The sequence below is a fragment of the Cygnus atratus genome, chromosome Z (assembly GCF_013377495.2).
Source record: "Cygnus atratus isolate AKBS03 ecotype Queensland, Australia chromosome Z, CAtr_DNAZoo_HiC_assembly, whole genome shotgun sequence".
NCBI lineage: Eukaryota > Metazoa > Chordata > Aves > Anseriformes > Anatidae > Cygnus > Cygnus atratus.
Window position 1 is genome coordinate 82877680 of NC_066396.1, and position 19113 is coordinate 82896792.

At 36.0% G+C, this 19113-nt stretch overlaps 1 protein-coding gene across 2 annotated transcripts in view; it reads left to right on the forward strand.

The window, feature by feature from the left end:
- The window catches only part of SLF1 (SMC5-SMC6 complex localization factor 1), a 41657-nt gene extending 23419 nt beyond the window's left edge, over positions 1 to 18238 (forward strand). For both annotated transcript variants that reach the window (XM_035568049.2, XM_035568050.2), the window contains 7 exons: positions 4563 to 4710; positions 6821 to 6966; positions 8904 to 9073; positions 9572 to 9699; positions 11707 to 11799; positions 12185 to 12367; positions 15304 to 18238. In XM_035568049.2, coding sequence (XP_035423942.1) covers positions 4563 to 4710; positions 6821 to 6966; positions 8904 to 9073; positions 9572 to 9699; positions 11707 to 11799; positions 12185 to 12367; positions 15304 to 15788 — 1353 coding nt within the window. In that variant the 3' untranslated portion in view covers positions 15789 to 18238. The remainder of the gene's footprint in view (positions 1 to 4562; positions 4711 to 6820; positions 6967 to 8903; positions 9074 to 9571; positions 9700 to 11706; positions 11800 to 12184; positions 12368 to 15303) is intronic.
- The last annotated feature ends 875 nt before the right edge of the window (positions 18239 to 19113 follow it).

The following is a 19113-nucleotide window of genomic DNA, read 5'->3' on the forward strand; positions in this document are numbered from 1 at the left end:
ATTGAATGTCTTTCTATTACTCCCCAAAACTTTCTTGGAAGTATGTTTTAGACAGTTTTCAGAGTACTGTATAAAGTACTCTGAAAACATTATAGCTTATAGAAAACATTATACCTTATAGAAGGTATAGAAAGAAGGCACAGAAGGTATATAGAAAACATTATACCTTATAGAAAAGAACTCTAAAAAGCATCTCTAAAATAACTCTAATTCAAAGTAAGAAAGTTAAAATGAATTTTCCTGTGACTTAAGAGCTTTCCAATGAGAACTTTTATGAGTACTAAAACTTCTGTCACTGGAGGACTGTTCTTGACTCCTGAAAGCATTAAATGAAACAGCAATGAAGGAACTGGGTTTGCTAAGCTAACAGTCACCCGTTGTCCTTTATATGCTAACACAGTCAACAGCCTTTGTTCACTTCAGTGCTTTTTCTGAGATAGCATTGATTCTCAACTCTAACAACCAGTAAGAGAGTTTTGAAAAAAAATACTTAATTGGATCTTATTTAATTAGCTAAGCATGGTGTAGTGGGTTGACCTCAGCTGGCAGGTAAGCCCCCACTCAGCCACTCACACAGTCCCCCCTTTGCAGGATGGGAGAGAGAATTAGAAGAGCAAGAGCAATAAAACTTGTGAGTAGGGATAAAGACAGTTTAGTAAGTGAAGCAAAGCTGTGCACACAACCAAAGGAATATAAGCTCATTCACTATTTCTCATTGTTAGGCAGATGTTTAGCAGCTTCCTGGAAAGCAGGACTTTGGAACACATAGTGGTTACTTGGCAAGACAAATGCCACAGCTCCAAATGTCCCCCTTCCTCCTTCTTCGCCCTCCTCAGCTTTTTTTGTTGAGGACAACATCGTATGGTATGGGCTATTGCTTTGGTCGTCTGGGGTCAGCTGTCCTGGCTGCATCCCCCCCCCAGGCTCTTGTGCACCCCCAGCAAGTAGGCATCCAGGCTTTCACATTTTCCCAATTAGCACCCCCAGTCTACTTGCAAGTTCAGCAACTTGCAGGTTCCAGCAGTGTTCAGCAACGGGTAACACATTGGTGTGTCATTAACACTGGTTTAGGAACAAATTCAAAGCGTAGCACCATACAGGCTTCTGTGAATAAAATGAAAAATCTTTGCCAACCAGACCCACTTTGGCATCATAAGTAATACTGTAGTCCTTTAAGAAACTTTTCAATGTGATTTGAAATACTACATTTTGTAGTAGTACATTATTTGCAGGAATTTTAAAAATACGCATTTGCGGGGAAAAGAGAGATACTTGAATAGTTTCTTAATGCACCTACAAAAGTCATGTTCTCATTCACTGATTTATAAAGAAACAAAACTAAGTCAGGTTCAAGGCTGGTTAAAGGTTGAAGAATAAGTGGTAGGGCCAAAATCAGTGGTTTCTGAATATTCTCAATTTTCATTGATTGAAGGCTTGTGTTCCAGTGACCAATAGCCACATAATTTATCTAAATGATGGTGACCTCTCATTTAGAAGTATTTTTACATAATGCGAAATTGCCTTTGGTAATAGTATAGGAACTTAAGTCATTTGTATGGGTAAGCTGTTAGTTCATATTCAGGAATAAGAGTTTTCATGTAATGTTCTGAATATTGCTTTTGTATGTGTACAGAAAATCAGCGGGCTGCTGTGAATTTACTTTGTTACTGATTTGCATACAGAGATCACTTAGCTTTGTAAGAATTATGCTTATATTTTAAAAATATTGCTGCTGAAGCTTTTTATTTTTTTCCCTTTATGTTAGGTTGGTCATTAAAAATCTCAACTAAATTACAGGAAATCTGCAGCTTTAAACCAGCACTACAGTTGTAAAGCTGCAAAAGACTTTTCTTTAGGATTGATTTAGAGGATGTAGTCTCATGAGTTTGAAAGCAGGAGCTATTTATTTGCACAATGATGCTTTGGCATACATGGTAACATTCCCATGTCAGTTGGAAATGCTAGCTTCTTTTTCCTATTTAATATTGTACACATATGTTTTCATGACTATGTATTTTTCTGTGGTTGAAAATAAAAATATTGTTAATAAGTTAATATTTCAATATTCTTAAAACAGATTATGCTTTAAGTAAATTAGAGCATTATCCCCTCATTTGTAACATTGAACTATTTATTTCATGATGAGAAAGCTCTTGGTTTGTACTGTTATCAGAATGCCAACTAAGCCTGTACCAGTTGGTGTTACCTGGGTTGTGTTTCTCGGAGCGCAGATATACTTAACTAGCAAAGGTAGCTGCAGCTAATGTACCACCAGTCAGATTTACTTTGGAACTGTATATCTGGCTTTGTGGAACATCATTTATACTTGCAGTATTAACACTCATTTCCATTTCCTGTCCTGTCCTGTCTGTGTCGTGTCTCCCATCTTCTCCACAAATTATCACAGCTGAAGTAATACAACCTTGTGGTTTAGAAACAAGAAAAAACGATGTAAATACTTGTGCTTTACATCTGCATTTACCTCAGTCTACATCTGTACTTCCTTGATCCTGTCACTTACTTCGGTTAAAAATCAGCTTACTCGATGCATTTCTGTAATTTATTTTTTTTAACAGCTATTGACAGGATTAAAGTATTCACCCAGTATTTTGCTTTGAGATCCAATGACGAAGAGGTATGCATAACTAAGGAAATTCAAATACATTTGGGATGTTTTGAATTAGTTCTTCAATTTTTATTCCTGAATTCTGAGAAGATACAGAGTAATATATCTTGAAAATATTTAAATATTGGCAGAAAAAAAAAAATCATGTTGTTGACCTGCCATACTAGTGTTCCATTTTTTTTTCCATATGAGATCTCACATTTCATCTAAAATAATGTATTAGGATACAGTAAAGCAAGGGGCAAAACAAATCAAGCAGAGCTGAACAGAAAAAAAGGAATTAGGGCAGGAAGCTGTCTCAAAGATCACATTCCTGACAGATTTTGTCTAACCAGATCTTAAAAGCTTTCAGTGACGGAGATTACCTCACCTCCCCACACAATGTTTATTTGTAGTTCTGTTTATTCCTTTTCTTTTGAATGACAAGAAAGTCTGTTAACTGTATGGGCAGTATGTATGTAGGTTTTCTGCAGATGATTTTGTAGTATTTTTATAATAAATCTCATCTGTGTCACAGTCTCTGTTGTTCTCATATATGTCTGTCTGATTTATTGATGAAGCTCAAACTGCTTTGGTCTTTGGTGCTTTCCAGCTCCTGAGGGAATTGTATTAAATTATTTTAAACCAACCCTGCATGTATTTTGTTCTCAAAGGACTATCAGACAAACCACTGATTGTGGTGCACAACTAAAAAAAGAAAAGTTCTGTTTCCTTTAAGTAACTCTTTAAAGTCTCAAGCTTACCAACAAGTACATATTTGATTCAATTTCCCTCTTATCCAAAATTGTGTGTTTTGAAGTATGCATTCTTGTTCACCGGAATGCAGTGTATCAGCAGGAGCTCTAGTGTAACTGTAGTGATTCTCTAGTAGAGCCTTAGGTAGGCTCTACTTAGACTCTGCTAATTTTGTCAAATTAGCTTCATGTATTCTTACTATGTTGCATGTATTTTTCTAATTTTCACATTCAAAACTGACATACAAATCTGTGAATTTGGTGTGGTTGACCATGTGGTTGGAGGAATGTCGTATTTCAGACTCATGGCACAAAATATTGGAGAAAGGTGTTGTGTAGACAGATCTGACTATCCTTTGCACATACTAACTTGGACACCAGAAACAGCATGCTACCGAACCTATAATGGTGAGGTGAAGTGCTAGTATGGATGAATACATATGTTAATGTAACAGTACCTCCTGGATGACAAGTTGTCTAGCTACACGTCATCTTAATAACTCCTCAAGAAAATATGCTTTGCTTTCTTATCTGTGTATCCTTATTTTTCCTGCAGGTTCAGGGGAGAAAAAGCTAAGGCTAGTGACCTTACTTCTGTTCATTCTAAAAATGCGGCTGCTGGTCTTTTTGGAAGTTTAATAGCAGAAGAAAGTTTCCTGATCCCACATACTGCCTAAGTTTTTTATGTGCAATAGAGTAGCACCTTACGACCTTACCCACCTTTTGGCACATATGTATGTGGTTAATCACACTGGGGGCTTTAGTTTCATGATGGTACCTTTAGGAACTGTGAAACCGAGCAGAGCAAGGAGGCTAAGAGCCCTGTAATTATTAAATAAACACAAGGTTAACTAGCAAAAATGCAATACTAGAAATTTTACAGTTAAACAAAACCTATTTTGAAAATAAATTACTTTGTACTTGTAATCTTTGATCATATTTTGCATGGTGTTCTAGAAAGTATGTTTCCAAATAATTCGTAGTTCTCTAATGCCATATCTCAACTGGTATGGCATTAATGGCATAATTAATTTTGTTGACCTGGCTGCAACAGTTTGTTTTTAATCAGAGAGAGAAACACCAGTGAAGAACTGATATGCCTTTTATCTGAAGATGTTCTCTGGTATTATTACTGGTACATTTTCAGTGTGAATTTACTACACAATACAGGTCTATAGATACTTTTTTTTTTCTCCCTGTAGGCTTTCAGATGTGAAATAGCTGCTCTATTAAAGGCAATTCTTGGAACTGTAGTGGAGTATTGGATCATCTCAGGTTTACTTATGGACCGAAATGTGTTTTGTCAAATAGCTGATGATTTAGCACAATACGTTGCCATTGCTTGTGACGGTGAGTGTTTGAAATGCTTCTCAGTCTTTTAATCAGATATACCAAAGAAGTCCTAAATTAAAATTCTCAGTTTACATTCAAGTTATGTTTTACCTTCTTTTGCAGCCATGCTGTCTTACGGTGTGATGTGTATGCAGGAAACTGTTTTACTCTGTGTGTGTGCATGTGCATGTGTATGTCTGTTCCAAGCAAAGACCAAATGGAGAGAGCTTTCCTATTAAAATCCTTTTAAATAAATCTCTATAGGTATTAATGTGAAAGCAAGATTAAAGAGTGTGAAGAGGAAATAAAATCTTTGCAGTTCTCTTGTCAGTTTAGGAGGAAGTGTAAGCATATCATAATAAGCCATAACTTCAGAGAGGCAATTCGGGACACCTTTGCTCAGACCAATTTTCAGATGAGACCTTTCACTCAACAGACTTGATCTTATTTCTTATAGGCATTTCAGCAGTAAGTCCAAAAGCTACCCTGAAATTTTGGTCCTTACAGACATCAGATGGAAACATTGCAATGTCTCATTCCAAATCCTTAGATTTAAAGGAAATTAATGGGGTAGGGTGGGATTAAACTGCTCCTATGAGTATCATATATCTATTGTTCCTCTTCAACTAATATACTAGATAAAGAGAAATGTTATGGCTCGGACCATTGCCATTCAACATCAGCTGTATTATTGGTTGTTTCTGCAATTGAGGATGAGGAACTCAACTGGACCGAAAAAATAATCTCAAGAAAAGACTGAATATTTTTAATTTCGTATTGAAACTTCATTCCCACCATTTTATTTTTTTTTTGTTATAGAATCATGGGAAAACTACCTCAGCTTTTATACCTCTAAGTATATCCCAGTTTCAGTCATATTCAATCATAATTTTCTGTAGAGAAAGGTGTTGGTTAGACTTCATTTGAAGTGCTGTTGCTTTCTCCCACCTGGACACTTGAGAAGAGCTGTCGTGAACAAACAAACAAACAAAAAAAAAAACACTGAAATCTATGTCTCTAGTCAAATAGTTCGACTCTGGTCTTGGTCTTTCCTATGGAAAGTGAATGATCAGAACCATTATAACCTGCCTCAGATTTAAAAAAACACAACAACAAACAAACCAAAAAAAAAGTTGGAACTTTGTAGTATTTACGTCAGTGGAGCTTTTAGTATCTCCTGCTACCTCTCCAAAGGATTTTCTTTTTATAATAATTTTTATATGCTTCTTCATCCGTTCAGACCATTCACAGGAATAACATTCATAGTCTGGTTGTAAAGAATAAAGATTATTTGACTAATTGGTTATCACTGGAGCTCACTTCAGTCCACAGGACTTAAAGTGTGAAAAACCATAACAGAATTTTCCTAAGATTCTGTCAGTCTTGGAGTAGAAGACATCTGTACTTAAATGTTATTCTTGTTTTGATTGTGTCTGTATATCAGTTACTGTGTGAGCATTTCTCAGCAGAGCAGAATACTACCTCAGTACAGTAAAGACCTTGGCAGACCTTGCTTTCCACTTTTTTCAGGTGCTATTTTGATGAAATTCTACTGCTAGAATCAAAATGCAAGTATAACCTTAAGAAAAATCATCCATTCCATCTCCTCTAAAAACAAATACAAAAGAAAACAAACAAACAAAACCCCAAACAAACAAATAAAAACAATGAGGTAGGCCAGAGCTAAGCCTGAAGACAGGTACATCTGAATAGTATTGGAATTTGCTTAAGGTCACATGTAGAATTTGTAGGTCCCCCCTGCATTACTTAATCAGATTTCTTTGTTTGTGTTACATACATATAACCTAAATTGTGTTTGTATTATGTCACATGAAATTTTAAAGGTGATCACTTGCATAATTTCATCAAATAAATAATTTCATTCTCAAAATCAATCTAGAGCTTATAATTTATAAGGTTGTATTCAGAGCATTTTTAAAAGTGTTTAATATTGTAAGAAGTGGTGCTTTGCCTTCTAAAGTTTGATGATCATTGTCTAAGAAGCTGGTGTTGTTATCAGATGATGGATAAAATCTTTTTAATATGACTATTTTAGTAATTCTAATAGAGAATAACTTACAGTAACTGCAATAGTAGAGCTCTTTTTCTTCCCTTTGTTTTTATCCAGATTTTTCAATACATGATTTACAAATGTTCATTTGTACCATACCATCCCTCTGGCTTCAAATGTTTGTGGCAGAAGCAGTTTTTAAAAAACTGTGTTTACAGAGGAATGTAACTATTTCTACAGAACCTCTTTCTCTTCAGAAAATAGTAAGTAACTCTTACACTCTTTAATAGCCTAGGATACTTAAGTATTTAACAAATAATTAGATTCGCGAAAGTCTTGGAAAATATCTTTCTTTTGTGGTGTAAGGTCTTGGTCATTGCATGTATGCTCTTCCACCTGTAGTAACTGTACTGCATTTATATTTCTATCTGCCTGAGAGCAAGGTTCAAAACAATAGTGAAGTTTTTCTTACCAGAGAATTGGTAACACCTCTTCGAGTTAATTAATCTGTTTACATGCAGCCAACATGGAAACTCAAAAGGAAAGCTTTTTAAAATAATCTTTGATATGAATACTTTTTTGCAATATTATGTCTGTAATTAAGGAAAATGCAAAATACTGCATGGTTTTCTGTGGATATGTTTTCCTTCAGATTTTTGAAGAGGCAACGGTCTATTATTCTACTGTGTCCAAGCATTTGTTAGATACAAGATTTTATGATTCTGAACCACAGCATCTTCCTATGAATTTCTCCTCTCAAAAGCTTTCTCCTACTTGCAAACCTTCTCTTGCCTTCAAATCACAAACTGTGATAGCTGATGAGGAAATACATAATGAAATTCTCAAAACCACAGTCACTGTCAGGATACACACACATCAGGAAGATCACGCAGTAATGACATGACCTAACTTAGAGCCACATTTCAGTAACTTCTATGCTAAAGTCTAACCAGAATATGGAATTCTTAAGTGTTATGACCTAAAGTTGACAGGTAGAGTTAAAGAAAAACAAAGTCAAACTTAATAATTTTTTCCATACATAAGTTTTCTCAAACTTTACAGAAATTTATTGTGAACAGAGATCATTGTTTATTATTACATTGTGTTTAAAGAGAGCTTGAACAAAAGACTGACAGAATTTCAAAAATAAACCTACTAGATCTAATATTTAACGTATGTTGCCAACACATATGTAGCAGCAATCACTATTTTTAGTATTGCCATGACTACTGATCACTCTCTGCAAGAACTTTAAAAAATGTTAGTAGAGCCTGAATAAAAGTTCATGGGTTTCTATGGCTTTCCTTAGCATTCTTTCTTTCTTGTTCCATACAATAAATACTGACCATGTTCCAATTTTGCTTGCTCTTCTCATACAGCATTTATCAGCTAGGCTTTCCTATGGGTTCAAGTAGTGCTCTCCGACTCTCTGCAAGTAACTGTACAGTGAGTCCCTTCATTGCACGCTGCTTGCATAATCTTCAGCGATGTGTTTACATACTCAAAGCCTTCTTTAATATTCTTTGATCAGATATAATGACTGTAATCATTCAGTGAGTCCCCTCACTGGACTATGCTTTTGCCAAACTGCAAAATCTCGCATGACTTTTTGAAAAGAGGGTCAGATGTGGGTTGGAAGCTCTGTATTGCCAGAAACGAGCCAAAATACCTACAATGCTATCCCAATAATGAAAGAACACTTAAGAGCTAACTGACTAGCTTATTGCTTTCACAATGTCCAAAGGCTTATTCCAACCTTTAGCTTAGAAGGGATGAAAGAGGGGAGTATTTCTTTGCTAAGTTGCTCCCTGAGCTGGGGGAAGAAAGCTTGTAAATACTTCCATTAAGTAAGTGAGAATCAATTAGCTTTTCTTAGTCCACTTATATCCAGTTAAAGAGATGAAAATGTTCTCGGCTACAGAAAAAAAAAAAATCCCACCTCCTGGCTCAGACATATCTCACTCACCTCTGAGGCTAGCGTATGAGTTGTTGTGAATTACAACAATATTAAAATAAAGATCGCAGAGCTGACTTTAAACAACGTATATATGCAAACATCACTTAGGGACCATATTTTAAAAAACTGAGATGCAGTACCCTGTGGGTGGTGAGTGACTGCTTGTACATGAAGTGCAAGAACAGAAAAAAGACTTTTAATTTACTTTACACAAACTCACTGAAAATGTTACTTTTGCAACAGGTCTGTTCCTATTTGCCTGCCTTGAGAGAGTTAGGGATGTGTGAGACAAGAAAGATACATAAAGCAAAGAAAAAGAAAACAGGGCATTGGCCATGCCCTGAGTCTCAAAGGGCATTACAGATACTAAATGGTGATAAGCAGAACCAAGTCAAAGTGCTGCCTGATCTACCGTAAGTAATACCTATAACATCACCAGTTTTATTCTGCTTTGGGGGACAGCTTCTGACCTGACACATTTCTTGAACTTTATATGACCTGTTTTGTTGTCTACAAATTACTACAACTGGCAGAAGTCTCCATTTTAAACCTGTAACACCTCTGGTGTGGGGTTCTCTTTTCTCCCCATCCTCCATCTCTGCATACATGCAGACTGATGTAGTAATATTTTCCCAATATTAAAAATAAAGGATACATAGAGAAGTTGAACAATTCACAGAATTACCTTTTAAAAAAGTTTAATTGTGGGTAATTTAATTTTGTTGCTGTTTTAAATACAGTTATAATTAAATGACATATAAATTACATAGTTAAGACATTTTAGAAATAACTCTGAAATTCGTAGATCTAAGTACAATACCTATACACATTTTAAAGTTGTTAAGTACATACACTCTATCCAAAAAAATAAAAGAGTGATTTTAGATGTGTCTCCTTTGCTCTCTTTTCAGTGACTTAGTATTTAGTAAGTGCTGTACAAGGACGCGTAGAGCAAGGGGGAAAGTTGGGGCTTCAGACACCAAAGAGAATTGCTACATTTTAGCTGAAGAAGCGCATTTTTACAGGAGAAATGTTAAAGGTATTCTATGTATCTAATTTATGTTAAGAACTTTATATGGTTAGAATCGGCAGTTTCAGGTTTAAAAATCTTGACCTTATGAATGCTCAACTAAAATGATGGCTTATGCCCAAGAATTATTTTCTTATGGTTCACATTTCTTTTTTTCAATGTCTGTTTGAGAGGAGGAATTGTATATATGGTGGAATAAAGCTGCCTTCTTCATTCCCCTCCCCCTCCCAGATATTAAATACAGTGTACAGCTTGTGTGAGCTCATTCCAGGCTTGCCCGCCTTACTTTGCTAATCCACCTCAACCTGTGCTTGGTAGGATCAACGTCTTCTGATTTGAAAGTATAATTCAGTCTTCATCTCTTTCAGTCCTAGACATTTTGTGAACAAAGACTGAGGAGTATGCTATGTTACATAGCTGTGTTAAGCATATGGACTGTTTTCTTCCAGGCATTCAGCCCAGACTATGAAAGGCATTTGGCTTTTGTCTTAGCTATACTGGAACCCAAGTACCTAAGGAATAAAACAGCACTGCAGTAATTCATTCAGTTCCTACGTATTACACAAATGCAATAAATTGTACTTTACATGAGGCTTTACCTCAACAGAATTACTCACTGGAACTACTTTTTATTATCTTCATCATCAGAAATTTACCTATATCACTTAAAACACAACTATTAATCATGACACCCAAGGGAAGGCTTAGGAAAAACTAGCAAATAGAACCTAGGATTGTTCAAAAAATTATAATCAGAATTGTATCACAAACACTGAAGGACAAAGAAAAAAAAAACTCACCCTCTTTTGGGATTTAAGAGAGCTTCAGTAACAGAGCCAGACCATGCATTTTTAAAATTGGTTCACTTTCTCTTTATTGCTTTTGCAAGTAAAATTGATGTGAATTATTACATGCTGACTTCTACAAAGAAAAGTGAGCTGAAGGACTACAGGAAAAAATGCTTTTTTTTTCTATTCTTTCCCTGCCAAAATTGTAAGTAGTATCTACTGTTGAAAGAATGAGTATGGAGCTGACAGATTTACATAGTGAAGGTATTAATATAACAAAATACGCTATGTTAATCTTATCGCAAACGCTGAAGAGATTTAGCCAGAGATATTCTTCATTTCTAAGATGTTTGTTGCATCATCTTTCACCTGGCATCAAGATTTTTCTCTGGCTCTTGTTCAAACCTAATCATTTACTTGAAAGCAAAACAGTGTTCAGAATGGGTCTGAAGTTTTTATCATGCAGAGACTAATGGTGTCTTTACATATAAGCAGCAGTTCTCAGTTGCTTGCTGTTCAATTTTTCACACTTCAGTTTTACATGATACCAAGGCTTGGTATTTTTTTTTCAGAGGATTTTCTTTTTTGTTATTATTATTATTATTATTATTATTATTATTACTATTACTATTATTATTAGGACCCCTTCATTTATTTCTCCCTCTTTTCCCCCTTCCCTTGCTACTGTAGCCAAGTCAGACAGCCTATTGAGAAACAGCAAACCATCTGTTAACGGATTTGAAGTTCTGAATTATACTTGAGTGTGTAGAGGCACTCGTGCTTAGCCAGAAACATTCATTTGAATTAAGCTATAAATGCTGTGTAAAAAGAACCATACATTTTAACGTAGGTTCATGAATAAATTTAAGGGAGGGCAACTGCACTCTAAAGTTTTATTGCTTCAAAACCCAGTATTTTTGGTGTTCTGTGATCACTTGGTGCTTTTATAGTGTGATTGAAGCTTTAAACCTTGAACTGGGGGGAGATAATTCCTGTGTTAAACCATTTGCAATACAATTTCATTGCTGGATCTCTGGTGGAACAGAAGCGCTGTGGGTTTTTTTTTTTTGAATTTTCTTAAAAGATGGTTAAACAGGATAAAGGAAAATCTTACTCATTATTGAATTTTCTGGCATATAGCCAGGTCTCCTAGTTCCAGGCACTTTGATTATTTTCTTTAGTTGCTATCTTGCCTAGTCTAGTGTAATCTATTAATTTTTTATGGTAGGAGAGACAGCCCTGCATGAAGCTTGCATAAGAAACAAAGTGGAGAGATTGATTCAGCTTCTCTCTTCCCCTGGAATAGACATTAATGTTAAAGGTAAGTTATTCATTTTCTCTACAGAACTAAGAAATTAAGCCAGATAAGGAACTGTTAAACATCCTTTTGGTAATGAAGTTTATATTTATGCTATGAAAACTGCCTTTACTATTCTAACTAACAAAATCAGGACTTCATAGCAAACATTGCTGAAAGGTTATTTTAAATGAAATGTGCTTTAACATCACATTTTGTATCAATTTTTAAAAATGCGATTTTTTTATCAGATGTTTTTCAATAGAAGTTCTTATTTTGAAATCACAAGTTGCCACTGTCACCATAATGAATGCTAAAAAGTCAACTGTTTTGCTGTCTAATGAATTACATTATTAGCATTTTAGTACTACTTCTGCTGTTTTAAAACTTCCCTTGATTTATAATTCAGACTATGCTGGCTGGACGCCTTTGCATGAAGCCTGTAACCATGGCAGCACAGTGTGTGTCCATGAAATTTTGCAACGTTGTCCAGAGGTAGACCTGCTCAGTCAAGTGGACGGGGTGACTCCTTTGCATGATGCACTGTCAAATGGACACGTAGAAATTGGCAAGCTGCTACTTCAGCATGGGGGTGAGTGCATATATGTGCTAAACTGGTTTAGGGAAATTATCCTGTTCTGAGTCCATATGAAGTTTGTGGTGCTTTTATTAATGGTTGCATAAAATAAAATTTTATTATAAAATATTTACTTCAAAACATTTTTAAGCCAAGCTGTTTTGGTCACAATAAAAATATTACTGTTCTCACACTTATCTTGATCAGCTGAATATGAAATTAGCCAGGATTTTCACTTTTGTTTCCAATATGATAATGTTTTTATTCTGCATTTTACACCATATGCATTGTAACTATATCCTCCAAACTAATTAACAAAGATAAAGATTACCTATTCACCAAGTAAAGCTAAGGGTTTTCTTTTGTTTTGATCTATTTTTACTGTAATGCGAAAATAGATCAGTAAATCTCTATATAATCATGTATTTCAATTTAAATTTGTTCAGCATTTATGAAAATTAATGTGATGGTCTTTGAAGAACACAATTAGCTTGGTAATTAGTTTAAGAAAGGAATCTATATTGTAATTGTGATAACTGCTGTTTAGGGATAATAGTGGGAGGGGCGCCTTAGTTTCTAAAAAAAGATACATTGCCCCTTAGGCAGACACATGATAAATGTTTTGAACAATATGTTTTTTAAGTGACAGGGAACTTGTATCTTGTGTTGAAATACCCCGTATCAACATAATTAACTTAACATGCTTTTTAAAACAAAACAACAGCAAAGAATGATCCTGGATATCAACTCTTCTTTCTTTTAATTTATTTACTAAAATGGGTATTTGCGATAACCTTACTCTTGACCTACAGTGTCAATTTAATCTCTGTGTTATATGCTGAGTCCAGATTTTTTCAATAAAAATCATTCTGCTTGTAGCCTTAAGGTAAAAGAATGCACTGTATTTAGATGGCCTATTACTTAATCAAGCTAGAGAAACAAAAATTTTACTTCGTTCTTGGCATAAGACCCTGTGTATTTACAGTCTTCTCCTGCCCCCTAAAGGCTGTCTCTGTCTGTTGTACAAGCACCAGCTCATGATCTATACATTCATTCCTTTGCAGTTTCACCTCTCTGTGTTTGCTGAGCTTCAGTTCTTGGGCTCCCAGGTGTTTTATATATCTACTGAACCACACATCTGACATGCCAAGCCAATACCTGGGCTCACCTCCATCGGTCTAAGTGATGCAATAGCCAATAATGTAGTAAGCCCAGCTCCTCAATTGGAAATGGCATTGCACTGATAGATGTGCATTTTTCCTCGGCTGTTGTGAAGAATAGGTAGTGGATGATCCTGTTGTCCTACGGGAAGAGCTCTACTTGCACTTGCATTCATCAAAGTTTTCTGGCAACTATAAGGCTGCATGTGCCCTTATCTTTGCCTTTGTCACACTCCGGGTTTTGGCCTGTCAAGTAGCTGACAAGACTATGGTAGAAAATGTGTTACCCATTCAGTCTGGATTTACTCTGCTCAATAACTTAGAGTACAGCTCTGCAATAACTTCTTCCCTTTCTGCAAAAAGGTCCTCAGCTTGCAGAACTTAATTATTTTACGTAGTCAGTGAGGGAGTAAAACAATATAGCTTCAATCACAGGGAAGTTAGAAGCTCTAATAATGGTAAAGTCATGCAATGAGTAATCTTTTGTAATTAAAATATATTTCTGAAAACATACTAAAGTTATGAAATTGCATCATTTCTTTTGCATAGTAACCCAAATTTACAAGTGAAGATTTATGTTGTTCTCACCTTTGAAAAACACCACCTGTAGTGTTTCATCCTTCTTCATTTTTTTCTTACTAGTGTTGCCTTTCTTAAACTTATCAGGACATCTGTAAACTGTTTAAATATTAATAGCTCCATTGTACTAATAAACAGGAAATATTGAAAGAATGTAGTATGAAAAGAAATATTATTTTCTTATTCTCTGAATAAGAAAACCATGTCCCACTTAATTACTTTAAATCCAATTATTATACTAATTGTTTTTTGCAGCGATCTGCTAAGACTATATTTTCTAGCTCATTTGAGGAAGACTAGGATTCCTACCTCAGTAGTTTATCTTGATGCATAGCTTAGGACAAGGTTAGTCACACCATCCAAAAAGGTAAAATAAAGACCGTCATAATAAATTGCCTTTAATTTTGAGACAGTTTCAGTAAATAACCCAGCCTGTAAATTTCTTAGTGAAATTGTACATCGGTAATAACACTAATTTTTTACATATTACATATATTGCTACTTGAAATTTTAGGGTAAGGTACATTTGAATTTCTTTCACATTTCTGTATAATAATCCTTCACTTTCAACATAGCAAAACTGTTACAAATGTTCTCTCTGCATGTTCTCAATTGTTTTCAGAATCACAGAATCATCTAGGTTGGAAGAGACCTCCAAGATCATCTAGTCCAACCTCTGACCTAACACTAACAAGTCCTCCACTAAACCATATCACTAAGTTCAACATCTAAATGTCTTTTAAAGACCTCCAGGGATGGTGACTCAACCACTTCCCTGGGCAGCCCATTCCAATGCCTAACAACCCTTTCAGTAAAGAAGTTCTTCCTAACATCCAACCTAAACCTCCCCTGGCGCAACTTTAGTCCATTCCCCCTCGTCCTGCCACCAGGCCCGTGGGAGAATAGACCAACCACCACCTCAGTACAGCCTCCTTTAAGTTACCTGTAGAGTGCGATAAGGTTGCCCCTGAGCCTCCTCTTCTCTAGGCTGAACAATCCCAGCTCCCTCAGCCTCTCCTCGTAAGACTTGTTCTCCAGACCCCTCACCAGCTTCGTTGCCCTTCTCTGGTTGCAAATGTCTAGCTCATCAGTTGTACCAACATAATAAAAATGAGTTTAAACAGACTCCTAGTTTCTGGCAAAAAAAAAAAATCTTGCTCAGCTGCCAGCTGGAACATGCCAATATTATTAATGTTTGTATTTTTCTTGCAGGACCAGTCCTTCTACAGCAGAGGGACTCCAATGGAAAATTGCCACTGGATTATGTTCAGTCCCTACCAGTAAAACAAGAACTTTTGAACATTGTTCATCCAGAAGAGAAAATTGAAAGATTCTATGAACGCACTGAACAAGATTACAGCAGTCAGCAAAGAGAACTGTGGTTGATTTTATTTAACAAGATGCTGCTAAATTTTTGTTCAGTTTATAATCTGTTTTCACCCTTTACTTCAACTCTCAGAGAGGTAGCTTGTTCAAGCAGACTTCCAGTAAGGGCTCATGATTACTATAAGATGCAAAGTACATTTTCTGCAGATTGGTTAGTAGATATGTACTTTAGAGAGCTAGAAACTTTAAAAAAGCTACCACAGTTTCTTCAAGAGATATCTACAAACATATTTCTTTTTCCAGGAGAACAGATGAAGGCTTTATTAGCAACTCTGGAAACTATGGTAGAGGCAAATCTGCTCTTTACTTAAATCCTTTTAACTGGTAGCTTCCAAAACCAGTTACTATTAGTTAAATCTTGATGGCTGGCCATTGATAGTTGGCTAACAGTTTTTCTGGCAACTAAGAAGTACAAATTTCACAGCCCTACATGTTTTTATCACCCATGACATCAATACTTTCCTCTAGTCGAACCTGGAAATCAGATGTATTCATTCAGTGCATTTTTTTTCAGGCAAAATTTATCTAGCATTGCCTTCTAGTTGTCAGACAGCTCTGGATGCCTGTGACCACCTCAGGAAGGTGCTGTATCATTTGCACTAAGTAAAACTTTGCTTTTTCTGGCCTGGTAATCTTTATCAGCAGTCTCATGCCATAGCTCACTTTGGTTTCCAAAGGTAGAGCCTCTGCTGTTAAAGTGAGTTGGATACTGCAACAAACAGTTTTTCCTTTTTAAAAGTGTGTACCTACGTATTTTCTTGTCTTTTAATAAAACTGATATTCTACCTGTCAGTAAAGAAGAACATAGGGAAAAAGAAATTTATTCTCTCCATTTTTATCTTGCTTATCTTTGTCTTGTAAAAATTGAAATTACATTTTGGAAATTACATCTTGCAAAATTAAGAACGTAAGGTAGGTATACCTTCTGATTTCAGAATTGGTATACTGTCATTTCCCGAGTTTTTGCTAGTTTGTTAGAAAATGTCACACAAAGATGCACCATGGTACTCATGGTCATATTAGTTTGTGCAGTGACTACGCCAAGGAGACTGGCTGAGGTACTCAGGCTTTATACAGGACTCCAGTTGGTATCACTGACTGGAGCTGTAAAACCATCAGGACATCCTTCTGCTTCCCAGGCCAGTGGTGCTGTGGAAGGCCAAATGCACCTTCAGCGTAACTTTTGGTATCACTGGCTCTGCGCTAACTCAGGCTGGTTCGCAGGGGTTTGATAAATCCAGTACGCTGATAATGCATAATATGGTCTTGGTAACATGCCTGGGATTCCCTCCACTAAAGATGCTGGTGGAAGTAGTGGTACAAATCTAGCTATGTTGGCAGGGGAATTTACTAAGGATTAGACAAGGCAGTTTAAGTATGTACTGGGCATCAGATTCTGACACTAAGCATGGATCTCCTTAAAAATTACAGCCCATTTAATATGAGAATTTTGTTCTCCATTCTATGAATACATGCGAACTACACATGATAAATCCTCTAAACTAATCCTCTAACCTAATTTGGGATTGCGTGCTACATATTCTATCAGATGGTCCTTTTAATTAATTAAGAAAAAGAGAAAATCCTGTGCTGTTCTTTAAAGGTATCAAAGCTCCTGCAGCAGCTGAACTGTATAATTGTGCTGCTTGAGGTTGGGGATCTCAAAGAGATGCATATTTTGGAGAACTCTTTCTGCACATTTATATAGGAATGACCATTCTTCTTGACATGCATCTTGGTAGAGATTGAGTAACAAAATGGTTTAAGACTAGGCCTGAGAAGATACGCTTCCAAAGGAGGTTTCTCTCTTCCCCTTTCCAGGGAAGAGAAGGAAATGCTGCCTTAGAATGAGGACAACTGATCCTTTTTTCTTTCTTTTTTTTTTTTTTTTCTAATGGATTCAGTAAAAGATCAAGAATAATTCAAAATCTTAGCCTTCAAAAGGAAGGTACTAATTAGCAACGTTTCCAATTCTTCTGTAGTAGCAATTTATAATATTAAAAAAAGGAACCTTAAAAGAAAGGGTGTGGATAATAGCTGCTTCTGAAATTGATGTTGCTTGACTAGAGGGAATAAGTTACATTGATGCAGCTGGCTTGCAGCACATTAAAACTTCCATTTAGCCTTTCTGCAGCTGAGATATATGATCTCACAGCAATTAATCTACTGAAGATGCTCAGACTGGTTTGGTCTTGGAACCAGATCTTCATTACAAATGTTCAGTGTTTATTAATGACTGATTATTATTTTCATATATACATGCAGAACAGCCTACCCTAATAGAATAAAGGGTCAGCTCATATTGGATTTGTTTCTGTTTGTGCCCTTTTGATTTTTCTCCAGTAAAAGTAAAAAAGCAACACCCAAAAAGCCTTTGTTTGTGTAAGATGAACTAACAACAAACTTCAGTATTCCCTGTTGCAGGGCGTGATGAAAGAAATGCTATGCAATTACTTTGTAAGGAATGCAAAATATGTCAGCAATATTAAAGTTTTCTTTAATTATGAATTCGGTAGGTAATCGGGAACTTAAAATAATTGTGACTCAGAAAACCACGGGAAAAGAATTCTGATGGATCTGAAAAAGCAAATGTTTCACAATACTCATACCTATTCCTATTATAGTACATTAATGACAGAAATGAAAGCAAGAAAAGCTTTGTTTTGGTCTGATAGAGGGATTCTCTGCTTAATCCAAGTTATTCTGTACAGTTATTTGCTATTATGTCGTGTAGTTGGGAAAAATAAAAAATAAAAAAACACATCTGTCATTTATAAGTCCTTCTTTCCTATTTGAACTAGTTTGAGTCCTCTCTCCAACATATTGTAGAAATGTTCTCAATGATTATTAACATTACAAAATGAAACATCCAGAATTTAGCAAATGTAGGTATGTAGGATATTTCTGCTTTTTAAAATCCTGATTGGTATGCAGGGTATTTCCCACTTCCCAGTTTAGTTACAAGAACAAACAACACCAGCCAACATGTCCCGCTTCCCATCTTCTCTGCGTGCCCATGTTTCACAAGCCAAAGCACTTCACAAGTGCTTACATCTTCATCCTGAACCAACCCAGGCCTTTAGCAAGTTCTTCAGTTTTCTCCACCTTCAGCATGCCGTTGGAAAATGTCACTTTTACACGTACATGCACCAAGTGCTGCCCTGATGAGCAAACAGTGGTCGGTGGCAGCACAATACTTGGTAGGAGGAAAAGAGAAGGTAAAGCACACTGTGATGTGCAGGCAGGAGTTGTAATGGGATGCAAAGTTGATGCTCAAGCCTAAAAAGCGGCCAAAAAGAAGTTACATGAAGCCAAACTTCAGTTGTGTATTTTCTCTGACACGTATCCTTTGTTTCACAACACTGCCATTGCTGGACATGAAGCACAACAATCTGTGTGCAGCCTGTTGGTACCTGTAAAGACACTTTTCCTGGGTGTTTATTGATTTCGGAATGGTACCGTTTAGCAAATAAATTACTAAAGGCAGCATACTAAGCACTGGCTCGGACTTTTGCTGTTGTTTTGTTGTTTTATGAGCAAGGCTTAGCTCACACAGTTTAAGTATAGCTGGGGCTTCGATAACTATTGAAAGTTTGTTATTGGAAGGTGTTATTGAAAGCTCAGTGCCAGGGCTCC